We start from the raw sequence: 12,373 nt of genomic DNA on the forward strand, positions 1-12,373 counted from the left end.
TTGGTCTTGAAACTGTGACAACAGATGATTACTGGGCGAGGACGTTGGCCCGGTCCAGGCACTGGGACAAGGGAGTGATGTGCACGGTCCAGCTGGGGATCCGAAGCCAAAACATCCGATCCCATTGCATCCTTCAATAGCTTGGCGAAGAAGTCGGTGGGGCGAGAGCCCGCCTCCACCCCCTCTGCCAGACCAACAACGCGAAGGTTATTACGTCTGGATCGGCCCTCCAGGTCGACCACTTTCACAGAAAGCCTCTGCACACTATCCAGCAATGACGTGCATAGCTTCTCTAACTCGTCGATCAGACCAGCGTTGAATTCAGAAGCCTTCTCAAGGTCCACAATACTCTGGCCATGCGATGTGACCGTTTGAATGGTGCTCTCGATTTCAGTGTCCAGTTCAGCAATAGTGGCCTTAAGATCCCCAGCTAAAGCAACACGTAGCTCCCCCAAAGCCTGGGTAAGTTCTGTATGTGTCACATTGTTGCCTGTGCCTTCCGTCATGTCTGTCTCGTTGTTTATTGGGGAGTAGGCCTCCGCTGTGGATTTATTGTCCTTTGGTCGCTTATTACTCTGCATTTTCACATAGAAAGTTACAATCTTGTATTAGAAAGAAACGTTTGTTGTAAAAAGTGCCATAAAGTAGGTTATTAGTTAGATTATTTCGCAAAAAAGTTGCAGGAGCCTCTCACACACAGCCGTTCACTCCGACATGATAGCTCCGCCCTCAGAACTATAGTTTGTTAACAAGAAATTTGTGGAGTGGTTGAAAAATGAGTTTTAATGACTCCAACCTAAGTGTATGTATACCTACGACTTCAACTGTAGATACAGATTAGAGGAGGAGCCGTGCCGAAGAGAGCATTGTGAGTCTGCCAATAAGAGACCTATTTGCTGACGGAAAAAACGGCCCTGAAAGGACTCCTTTTGTAGTATTGGCCGGATGCGGTTTTATTCACAATGTCCTGACCACATCGCTCTGACTTTTAATAATGGCAGAGTTGTTATTATCTTGGATCATTAACTTATGAAATAACCTCTCCCTGTTCTATACGCGGTGAAACATATGAGTCTCTGCTTGAGGAGGAGAGTGACAGGGATGGAGAGAGAACGGATGGTAAAGGCCTCTATTATACTTGAACGTTACATGCAATTCACACGGTCCATATTTACACGTAGATGTCCGATTTGATCTATGACCTCCATTTCTGTGATGTCAGCTATGTGGACCTGATACAGATGTGTATCTAGAGAGACTTACAGCTTCCAAACTTCAGAGGACAGGCGTGTGTATCCATGGGGAAATCCTCCAAGTGCATGGGACACTCAGCATGGATGGTCAGCCTGGTCAGAGAGGGAGAAAAACAACAAATACATGTTAGTGACAGGCCTTAAACACTCCATGACACCTGTCACACGGCACCAACACATTCTGTACGTTAAAGCTTTATGTGTTGAGACATCCTTTTAATTTGCCAGATCCTGTTCAGTATCATTCTAAAGGCCAAAGCAGTGGCTCGCCCACTTCAATAACTTTTACTGCACACCATTATGCATCCTTCTTAGTCTCTCAACCTGTCACGCAGAGCTTCAATAGAAACATGAATGACAGGGCCTTAGTCATTTCCTCTGTATCTGAATACAGTAAGCATACACCACGCCTCCTTTGGGTCACCCAAGGTTGTCCTGCCCCCAATGGCAGGGGAATAGGGGTGGCAGGTAGCCTAGGGTTTAGAGCGTTGGGCCAGTGACCTAAAGGTTGCTAGTTTGAATCCACGAGTTGACAAAGGGGAAAATCTGTTGATGTGCCCTTGAGCAAGGCACTTAACCCTAATTACCCTAGAGTTGCCTCTCAAGGGGAGTTGGGATATGTAAAAAAACACATTTCCAGTTCACACAGGCATATTTACACGTGTGAAACAGGACAAAAATAAGCACCAACCTAAATAATTAATATTATGGTTTGCCAGAGATAATCTGCTGTTCTGAGACTTCCCCGACATTTGGGTTTTGTTGAAAGGAGAGGGGGGGTTGATGTGAGTGAGGGGAACAGTCAGCATGTGCAGTCACATACTGTAGTGCGTCTAGTAATCAATGTGCCTGTTGAGGGCTACTACAGTATGTCTTGGTAGCCAGTGATTTGTCAGTTTTCCCATCAGCATAGCTCAAAACTCCCACTCCCTCCCCCCACTACTAAGGCCAGGGCCAGCCAGCCAGACAGCTCTGCAGACCTGTGGAGCAGCCAGACAGTCAGCTAGTCCCCTGAGCTATGTGGTCTCCTGTAGCCTCCTCATCCAGTTGATTAGATATTGACCCGCTGATCCTCGGCACATCACCTACTCCACTCCTGATGGAGGGAGCTCTGCAAATCAAGCTGCAGTGACGGGAGGAGACAGGCATCTGCCTGGGAGATCACATCTCACAACACACAACGACAGAACCAGTACTGTACCATTCTCCTTGCTAAGTCCCTTTTGCCATTCCACATGACATGAATAATGGTGGACATTGAGCATTACTTCAGAATGGCATGTCAATGACACTATCTGGGTCCATAGTTCAGACCTCCATTAGACAGTGGTGGAAATACAACTATGAGCCTTATGGGACCTCATCGTGACCAAGAAACAGAACATACTTCTTCCTGAGCAATGACATAAGTAAAGGCATTTGTATAGAAATGTACAGGTAACTGCCCAAATAAAGGAAACACCGACATAAAGTGTCTTAATAAGGCGTTGGGCCATAACGAGCCAGTGTCTGCAACTCTATTGGAAGAGTGCGATTCCATCAATTGGTGTTTTGTTGATGGTGGTGGAAAACACTGTCTCAGGCACTGCTGCAGTATCTTCCATAAGTGTTCGATTGGGTTGAGATCTGGTGACTGAGACAGCCATGGTATATGGTTGACTGTGCCTTTAAACAGCTTGGAAAATTCCAGAAAATTATGTCATGGCTTTAGATGCTTCTGAAAGGCTAATTGACATCATTTGAGTCACTTGAAGGTGTACCTGTGGATGTACCTCCAAGGCCTAACTTCAAACTCAGTGCCTCTTTGCTTGACATCATGGGAAAATCAAAAGAAATCAGCCAAGACATCGTAGACCTCCACAAGTCTGGTTCATCCTTGGGAGCAATTTCCAAACACCTGAAGGTACCACGTTCATTTGTACAAACAATAGTATGCAAGTATAAACACCATGGGACCACGCATCTGTCATACCACTCAGGAAGGAGACACGTTCTGTCTCCTAGAGATGAACGTACTTTGGTGCAAAAAGTGCAAATCAATCCCAGAACAACAGCAAAGGACCGTGTGAAGATGCTGGAGGAAACAGGAACAAAAGTATCTATATCCACAGTAAAATTAGTCCTATAATCGACATAACCTGAAAGGCCGCTCAGCAAGGAAGAAGCCACTGCTCCAAAACCGCCAAAACCGCCATAAAAAAAAAGCCAGATTACGGTTTACAACTGCACATGGGGACAAAGATCGTACTTTTTGGAGAAATGTCCTCTGGTCTGATGAAACAAAAATAGAACTGTTTGGCATAATGACCATCGTTATGTTTGGAGGAAAAGGGGGAGGCTTGCAAGCCGAAGAACACCATCCCAACCGTAAAGCAGGGGGGGTGGCAGCATCATGTTGTGGGGGTGCTTTGCTGCTGGAGGGACTGGTGCATTTCACAAAATAGATGGCATCATGAGGCAGGAAATTTATGTGGATATATTGAAGCAACATCTCAAGACATCAGTCAGGATGTTAAAGCTTGGTTGCAAATGGGTCTTCCAATTGGACAATGATACCAAGCATACATCCAAAGTTGTGGCAAAATGGCTTAAGGACAACAAAGTCAAGGTATTGGAGTGGCCATCACAAAGCCCTGACCTCAATCCCATAGAAAATTTGTGGGCAGAACTGAAAACGCGTGTGCGAGCAAGGAGGCCTACAAACCTGACTCAGTTACACCAGCTCTGTCAGGAGGAATGGGCCAAAATTCACCCAACCTATTGTGGGAAGCTTGTGGAAGGCTACCTGAAACGTTTGACCCAAGTTAAAGAATTTAAAGGCAATGCTACCAAATACTAATTGAGTCTGTTAACTTCTGACCCCCTGGGAATGTGATGAAATAAATAAAAGCTGGAATAAATCATTCTCTCTACTATTATTCTGACATTACACATTCTTAAAATAAAGTGGTGATCCTAACTGACCTAAGACAAGGAATTTTTTACCAGGATTAAATGTCAGGAATTGTGAAAAACCGAGTTTAAATGTACTTGGCTAACATGTATGTAAACTTCCGACTTCAACTGTACTTTGTATCCCTCATTTACTCAAGTGATTCCTTTATTTTTCCAGTTACCTACAGTATATTTGGAATTGAGAGATTCTTGTTTTGTACTGTCATTTGCTTTTGGAATACAATATGCAGGAATGCATTCTGGGAAATAGTAACCCTGAGAATAACAACAACATTTTTTCACCACCTCCATAATGGTAGCAATAGATCAACACAGCACAGCTCCAATGTATTCCCCAACATTGTTAAAACCATAAAACCCATTGATTTCTATTTTGTGTCCTCTTCAACTTTCACTAAAATGCAGCGGTTCAATCTTTCAATTAACCCCTTGACCAAAGAAACTCAGAGCCTGCATGGTAAGACATCTTGTTGATTAAATACATCTTTACACTAGAGTCTAGTTGTTGAGCAATGGCCCTTACCTCCCCCGCCATCAAGATGTCAGCAATATTTTACAAAGTCTACATCGTACCACCACTCAGTGTTTAATGAGATAAAGCATTTTACCTCCTGGGTAATCTTCAACCCTAATGGTTATGATGTTCTTGGCCTTGCAAAATAACTGCACTTGGATGAAGAACACTACTGCTGACGTTAATTAATGTCCTTCGTGTGTGTGTGTGTGTGTGTGTGTGTGCGTGACTGTCAGCCCGGGGAACCACAGCAAAAATGGCCTCACGGGGCCAACCCCTCTTTTTCCGGTTTCCGCCTCCACCTCCCGAAAAAACAGCTGCATCGATCGCAGTGCCATCGCCAGAGCCTATAGTACCTTGTCTCTGTCGGAGCTCCAGGGGGGCCTTAGAAGGAGCTGTGTGTTCCACTCCACCTACCCCAACCCCCCTTTATTTTAAAGTTCTCCTCCATACCTCACCAGCTCCTGAAAACTTCTCCCATTATACACTGTAATCTGTCCGGTGGAGTAGATGAGTCTGTATTGATGGAACTCTATTGCATTTCTAGCTAGTGGTCTGTTTGGCTGATTCCCAGCTTCTGGAGGACTTTCAGACTCAGCCTGTCAGCCTGTCAATCTATCACTTCTGCTCTCTTTATAATAATAAGGTTTCACCTTGACATATACACCTCACAGAGAACAAATGGTCAAGTCACATGCTGACACTGGACCTTTGCCTGGCGCTGAGAGACATATACCTCCGCCTCTTCCTCCTCCGTGTGATGAGTGAGAAATCTACTGTCAGGTCCAGGGCGGCTCGTTCATCACACTTATCACCATATTTGGGGACTCTGGATCATGATCAATGAGTCTCCCTCTCCTGGTTGGGAATCCCTGGTGAGAACATACGCTACTCTAATGATGACACCTTCTCCTAAATTGGGGGAGAACCATACCCCACCTACTCCATCTCCCCTTAAGGAAGACACCCTTGGGAGAGGAGGAGGAGGAGGAGGAAGAGGAGGGGGGCGGACAAGAAAGAGGTGGAATATAAACAAGCTATGAAGTTATATGGAAGGCTGTCATCTGTCAAGGTGACATTCAACCGGTCAAATGCAGCAGAATGGAGAATTGACCTTTTATCAAGGTCAACATATCCTAAATATTCTGCCCCAGATTATACACAACCAGAGTGTAATTTCTGCTGAAGCCATTAAATTTGTACAGTTCTTCTCTTGGCTTTAAAGCTGCAGTCAAGTCTCACATTATTACTATCCAGACAAGTATATATATATTTTTTTACCACAGTGCTATTCCTTGGGTTCTGATGCCTGGTGGTGCTGGGGTGTGTCTAGATCACAAGCTCTCACAGTTTTAACAACACACTGACAATTAGCTAAAAGAGAAAATCTCCGTAATTACCGTTATCAACAATGACTTGCAGAAATGCTCTGAATCGCACAGTACTACTCTCGTACCCCACAATTAATGTACTGCTACATTAGGCGACATCATATTATGGAATATGCATACTGAAATAGAGAGGTAGCTGTAAAAGCATTATGGTGGTAACTATGGTGGTAATTAACACACAACCCCGACTGCGAACACAGAATCCAGTCTCAGCAAGGGTAGGGTAGGTATGCCTAATGGCCGGCTCGCTCAAAGAGCTCCTATGTAATTGTGTTGGTGTGCGTCAGGGCCTGGTTGCCTAGAAACCTGAGATAGGGCTGTATTTTTTTGTCCACTTTAGCAACATGATTGTCCTTTACTATTGTGCTTCATTGAAAACATAAATGCTTTGCTCTCTCTGCCATGATTACCTTTCTGTACTGGAGACCAGAGGAAGAACACAATGAGACTGTATTAACCCATTAAAACCGACATTCTCAGGAAATGTTATTGCAATTCATGCCCTTGAACATGTTGTACACTGGAGAACATATAAAACACATTTTGTACTGTTATACAACCAGATGTCTAAAAGAGGAAACTATTTTCTTCTGGCCAGTGGTATAACAAGCTCATGCTGACATGACTTGCAGGGAAATGAAGCCCTGAATGAACAGAGTCTATTCCGTAACTATTGTCAGCTCTGGTGAACTGCAAGTGTTCACATCAGCCCCCTTCACAACCGACTACTCTGAACAGGAGCAAAAGGCCAGAGCAAAAGGCCACCCAAAATAGCTCTCTGTATCAGTGTTTAGAAAAGAGATTCAAACTAGAGATGACTTCAGACTCACAGAATTCTGTTGAACTACAGTAGAGTTTCTGGATGGTTTTGAGACAAAGCTTTACAAGTATCAATGGCTCAGCTGGTACGTTTCCTCACATAAATTACACAGCAAGGTAAAAAGATGATATTGAGAGCAGAGAAAACATCCCAGCCTCCCTCTTACAGGACACAACTTTCCAGTTAATACTTAAAAGATGGCGCCAACAGACATGGTTGCCATGTTTCTAGCTCCTTGCCAACTTTGCAGTAATTCTTTATTGTTGTTATTATTTCTTACATTATTGGCTCAGAACGTTTCTTGCATTATTACCTACGGCCGAAAACAACTTTTTGATATTAGATCGGCGGTCACTCACCAGGATTTAGACAATAAATTCGATTTTCCTGAAATGGGTCCTTTATTTGAACTCACCCAGGCAAATCCATTCATCCTGGGGGCTGCTCCAAGATGCCGTCACAGGAGAAGAGGAATAAGGTCTGGGCTCCTAGTCAGACTCAGGAGGCATGCATACCATCCACCGGTTCAGAGTATATTACTCGCTTACACTCAGTCTCTGGACAATAAATTAGATTAGCCAAGGTGAGGATCTCCTTCCAGAGAGACATCAGGGACTGTATCATACTTTGTTTTACGGAATCTTGGCTTTCTCTGGATATACTGTCCCCGTCCATTCAGCCAGCGGGGTTCTCCGTCCTTTGCGCGGACAGAAACTCTCCAGGAAAAGGAAAGGTGGAGGTGTATGTTTCATGATAAATTACTCATGGTGTGATTGTGGTAATGTATAGGAACTCCAGTCCTTTTGTTCTCCCGATCTGGAATACCTCACCATCAAATGCTAACCGCAATACCTCCCTGGAGAATTTTCTCAAGGAGCTACACAGGACTTTGTGCAAACTGGAAACCGCATATCTTGAGGCTGCAATTATTGTAGCTGGGGACTAATAAAGGAAATCTGAGGAAAACACTACCAAAATTATGTCAACACATCTCCTGTTCTACTCGCACATCGAGAACTCTGGACCACCAAAAACTGTGGATAGATGGGAGCATCCGCACAATACTGAAATCGCAAAGTGTCACATTTAACCTCTGCAAAGTGACTGGGAACATGGACGTGTACAAACAGACCAGCTATGCCCTCCGTAAGGCAGTCAAAGAGGCAAATCGACAGTACAGGGACCAAGTGAGTCGTAATTCAACAGCTCAGACACAAGACGACCGTATGTGCCAGAGACTGCAGACAATCACAGATTATAAAGGGAAAGCCAGCCACATCGTGGACACCAATGCCTCACTCCTGGAAAAGTTCAACACCTTCTTCGTACGCTTCGAGGAAAACATCGACCCGCCGACGCGGGCCACCGCCTCTCACAAATTGAGGCTGTTCTGAGGGCAAAAAGGGGTGCAACTCAATATTAGGAAGGTGTTGCTAATGTTTTGTACAGTCAGTGTATGTGTACGTGAGTTAACAATACAATTTGATTTGATTTAAACCAACAGCAACAACAAAAAAACTGAAGAGATCAGAACAAAAAGCTCCTTGATGATCTTTTTAGTATCTTGAGAATCTAAAATCAGGCTGAGCTGAGCTCGAGCACATGCCACCCTAATTATGAGGTGGCCGAGCAGCTAACAAAGCGTGAAATGTCCCGTTACAATATGTGTCAGTCACCGCTGTGGCCAAATGAGTGGCGACGTGGGAACCAACCCTCCCCATCCCATGTCCTCCATGCACAGCGCTCCCCTCCCTGAATGGCCTCATTAGCCCCTACCAATATCCCACTAAACGTCCGGAGGTGTGTCAATCAGAAGGCAGGCTGGAACACAGTAGCGACAGTTGACTTTGACTATTTCCATCTGTGTCAAGGTTACACATTCAAGCAGCAAAGCTGTACTGCAGCAGCTAAGCCAAAGCCTCCTGTCACTGTTCCTCTCTATGTAGCCCTTTTCTGCAGTCAATTGGCCAAATCACCCTCTAGTGACCTCATGGGTGGAATGTTAGTAATATTTTTCATAATTTCATAATTTTTTATAATTAGCAGAAAATCTGGCGTTTCTATGTCAAACGGTTTTGTTATATTTCAGTCTTCTGTGATGTATATAAAGTGTAATATTAGGATGAAAACTCAAAATGGAGTACGTTTCAACTCTATACCTGACATGGTACAGGTTTCTTCTTTTTTTAAGCCCATAACTGTGTGTGAGGTGTATAGTTTTGTTTCAAAGTAGATTTGTTAAAGACTACCAAGAAACACTGACCCTGATTTAGCCCACTGAAGTTAAAGGCTCTTGCTCTTTGGCCGCAATATTGTCGCATCACATGTCTCAATGAACATGCCCTTGTACAGGTTCAGAAACATTTAGTGGGTCCTTGTGTGTTTCTGAGTCCATTGCTCCTATTGGTGATGGTGACTATGAAATATAAATAGGATGCATGAGCTCTATGCTTCGGTGTACAAACATCATTAAAATGGACCCCTGGGCTCCAATTAGACAACACTCCTAGGAGAGGATGCTATGGCAGCAGCGTTTAATATTATTTTCGCCATTTTGCAGGACTTGAAAACGCCACTGAGAATCTGTTTTATGGACCCAGAGATGCTTGACATCAGTTAGAGTACGAGAAAGTAATTCAACCTGAATCGGTGTGAAAACAAAAGATGAACTACCGTATTTACCCAGTGCAAAAACTCTTAATCCAATCACATGCAGCAAACACAGAGGAGAGAAGGTCAGACAGAAAATAATATTTTTTATTTGTATGGCCCTAAACTCCACTCTGAAATCAATAAAAGTACTTTCTTTCTTCTCAGCATATGTATGCTTATTATAGGCTGTTAAAAGGAGAATTCTAGCAGCCAGCGGACTGCCTGAAAAGCCATCAGTAAAAAGGCACTTTAAATGTCTATTAAACAATTGTCTCCCCCGGGACAAGAGTAGATACAAAATCATTACTTGGAAGCCAGCTGACTCAGCGATATCTGGCACTACATGATTGTGTTGTCAGTCGTTCACAAGGATGCACACAAATTGTTTCGGAGGAGAAAACACGTCACAATTATCAGCAGTGTTTGTATATCAGTGCCAACATGGTTTGTTTAGTTAGAGGCAATTATTTTTTGTATTTCTCCCTCTCTCATCTCATATGATATACTCATTATAATTATGCACGATACAGGAGAAGAAAACATGGAAGATTTCATTAGTTATAAGCATGAATCTTGGTTCAGACACAAGTACTACCATTGTTCCTAATGAGACAACCAGTGGAATATATTGTTTACAGTACTTAAAGTAAGTAGTAAAACATATCTATGGCTATAACAGGATATATGCTGGGAGCTACGCTATAGGCCCCAGTCTCTGGTTATGCACCACTTCCTTCCCGACAATACTTTTCTGATCATGCAATTTCTGTACATTATTTAAACCATGCGCTGAATCTTTGTACTTGAACTTTTACTTTTAATGACTCACCCTTTCTGAGCCCTTTCTGATCCCTTTCTGAACCCTTTCTGATTCCTTTCTGAACCCTTGTACTCAGTAGAGAAGGAGCAGATGGCAGGAAGGCCGGAGTGATAATGCCTGTTACAAACCCCCCGTCCCCGCCTGGCTACCGCTTCATACTGCTGACCCTGGTGAGGTGTCAATTGCAAGTGGCTAAATCAGCAGGGATAACTGCAAAGTGTGTAGCTGGCACGCACTGAGAGAGGCAACAAACAGTACCCGCCCTCCAATTCCATCTGACATTCCAAGGCAGCACTGTAGAGGTAACCTTAGGACCTCCATGTGCAACAATTACTCACAGACAGTAATTAATAGTTACAGTTGAAGTCGGAAGTTTACATACACTTAGGTTGAGTCATTAAAACTCGTTTTTCAATCACTCCACAAAATTATTGTTAACATACTATAGTTTTGGCAAGTCGGTTAGGACATCTACTTTGTACATGACACAAGTAATTTTTCCAACAATTGTTTTACAGACAGATTATTTCACTTACAATTCACTGTATCACAATTCCAGTGGGTCAGACGTTTACATACACTGAGTTGACTGTGCCTTTAAACAGCTTGGAAAATTCCAGAAAATGATGTCATGGTTTTAGAAGCTTCTGTTAGAATAATTGACATAATTTGAGTCAATTGGAGGTGTACCTGTGGATGTATTTCAAGGCCTAACTTCAAACTCAATGCCTCTTTACTTGACATCATGGCAAAATCAAAAGAAATCAGCCAAGACTTCAGAAACAAATTGTAGACCTCCACAAGTCTGGTTCATCCTTGGGAGCAGTGTCCAAACGCCTGAAGGTACCACGTTCATCTGTACAAACAATAGTATGCAAGTATAAACACCATGGGACCACGCAGCCGTCATACTGCTCTGGAAGGAGACGCGTTCTGTCTCCTAGAGATTAACATACTTTGGTGCGAAAAGTGCAAATCAATCCCAGAACAACAGCAAAGGACCTTGTTAAGATGCTGGAGGAAACGGGTACAAAAGTATCTATATCCACAGTAAAACGAGTCCTACATCGACATAACCTGGAAGTGCACTTCACAAAATAGATGGCATCATGAAGAGAAAAATTATGTGGATATAGTGAAGCAACATCTCAAGACATCTGTCAGGAAGTTAAAGCTTGGTTGCAAATGGGTCTTCCAAATGGACAATGACCCCAAGCATACTTCCAAAGTTGTGGCAAAATGGCTTAAGGACAACAAAGTCAAGGTATTGGAGTGGCCATCACAAAGCCCTGACCTCAATCCCATAGAACATTTGTGGGCAGAACTGAAAAAGCGTGTGCGAGCAAGGAGGTCTACAAACCTGACTCAGTTACACCAGCTCTGTCAGGAGGAATGGGCCAAAATTCACCCAACTTATTGTGGGAAGCTTGTGGAAGGCTACCCGAAACATTTGACCCAAGTTAAACAGTTTAAAGGAAATGCTACCAAATACTATTTGAGTGTATGTAAACTTCTGACCCACTGGGAATGTGATGAAAGAAATAAAAGCTGAAACAACTAATTCTCTCTACTATTATTTTGACATTTCACATTAAAATAAAGTGCTGATCCTAACTGACCTAAGACAGGGAATTTTTACTTGGATTAAATGTCAGGAATTGTGAAAACCTGAGTTTAAATGTAGTTGGCTAAGGTGTATGTAAACTTCCGACTTCAACTGTATATCTCCATACGTGTATTACGTCAGCAAGCTTAAATGACTAGAAATCCATGCCTGCCCTTAGACTATCTAACCCCTCATCTGCCCCTATGGTTGTCTTAACACCTCTTCTGTCTGGTCTGAGATGGTGAAGATCTGTGACAAGGCTTTGCCAACAGGCACCTAAACCGAGTACCTGTTATAGAGCAATTAAATCCTATCCGCTGCTGCCCCCATATCGAGTGCTGGGCCAGGGCCAGGGGAGGGCT

The 12,373-nt window shown here is 43.4% G+C and overlaps 1 protein-coding gene across 1 annotated transcript in view; it reads right to left on the reverse strand.

Annotated features, from left to right (window-relative positions):
* Positions 1–12,373, reverse strand: part of LOC115135667 (gamma-aminobutyric acid receptor subunit alpha-3-like) — a 117,896-nt gene that overhangs the window by 36,409 nt on the left and 69,114 nt on the right. Inside the window, exon 5 of the mRNA XM_029670570.2 lies at positions 1,264–1,346. Within this exon, the coding sequence (XP_029526430.1) occupies positions 1,264–1,346 (83 nt within the window). The remainder of the gene's footprint in view (positions 1–1,263; positions 1,347–12,373) is intronic.

This window comes from Oncorhynchus nerka, linkage group LG10 (assembly GCF_034236695.1).
Source record: "Oncorhynchus nerka isolate Pitt River linkage group LG10, Oner_Uvic_2.0, whole genome shotgun sequence".
In the NCBI taxonomy this organism is placed as follows: domain Eukaryota; kingdom Metazoa; phylum Chordata; class Actinopteri; order Salmoniformes; family Salmonidae; genus Oncorhynchus; species Oncorhynchus nerka.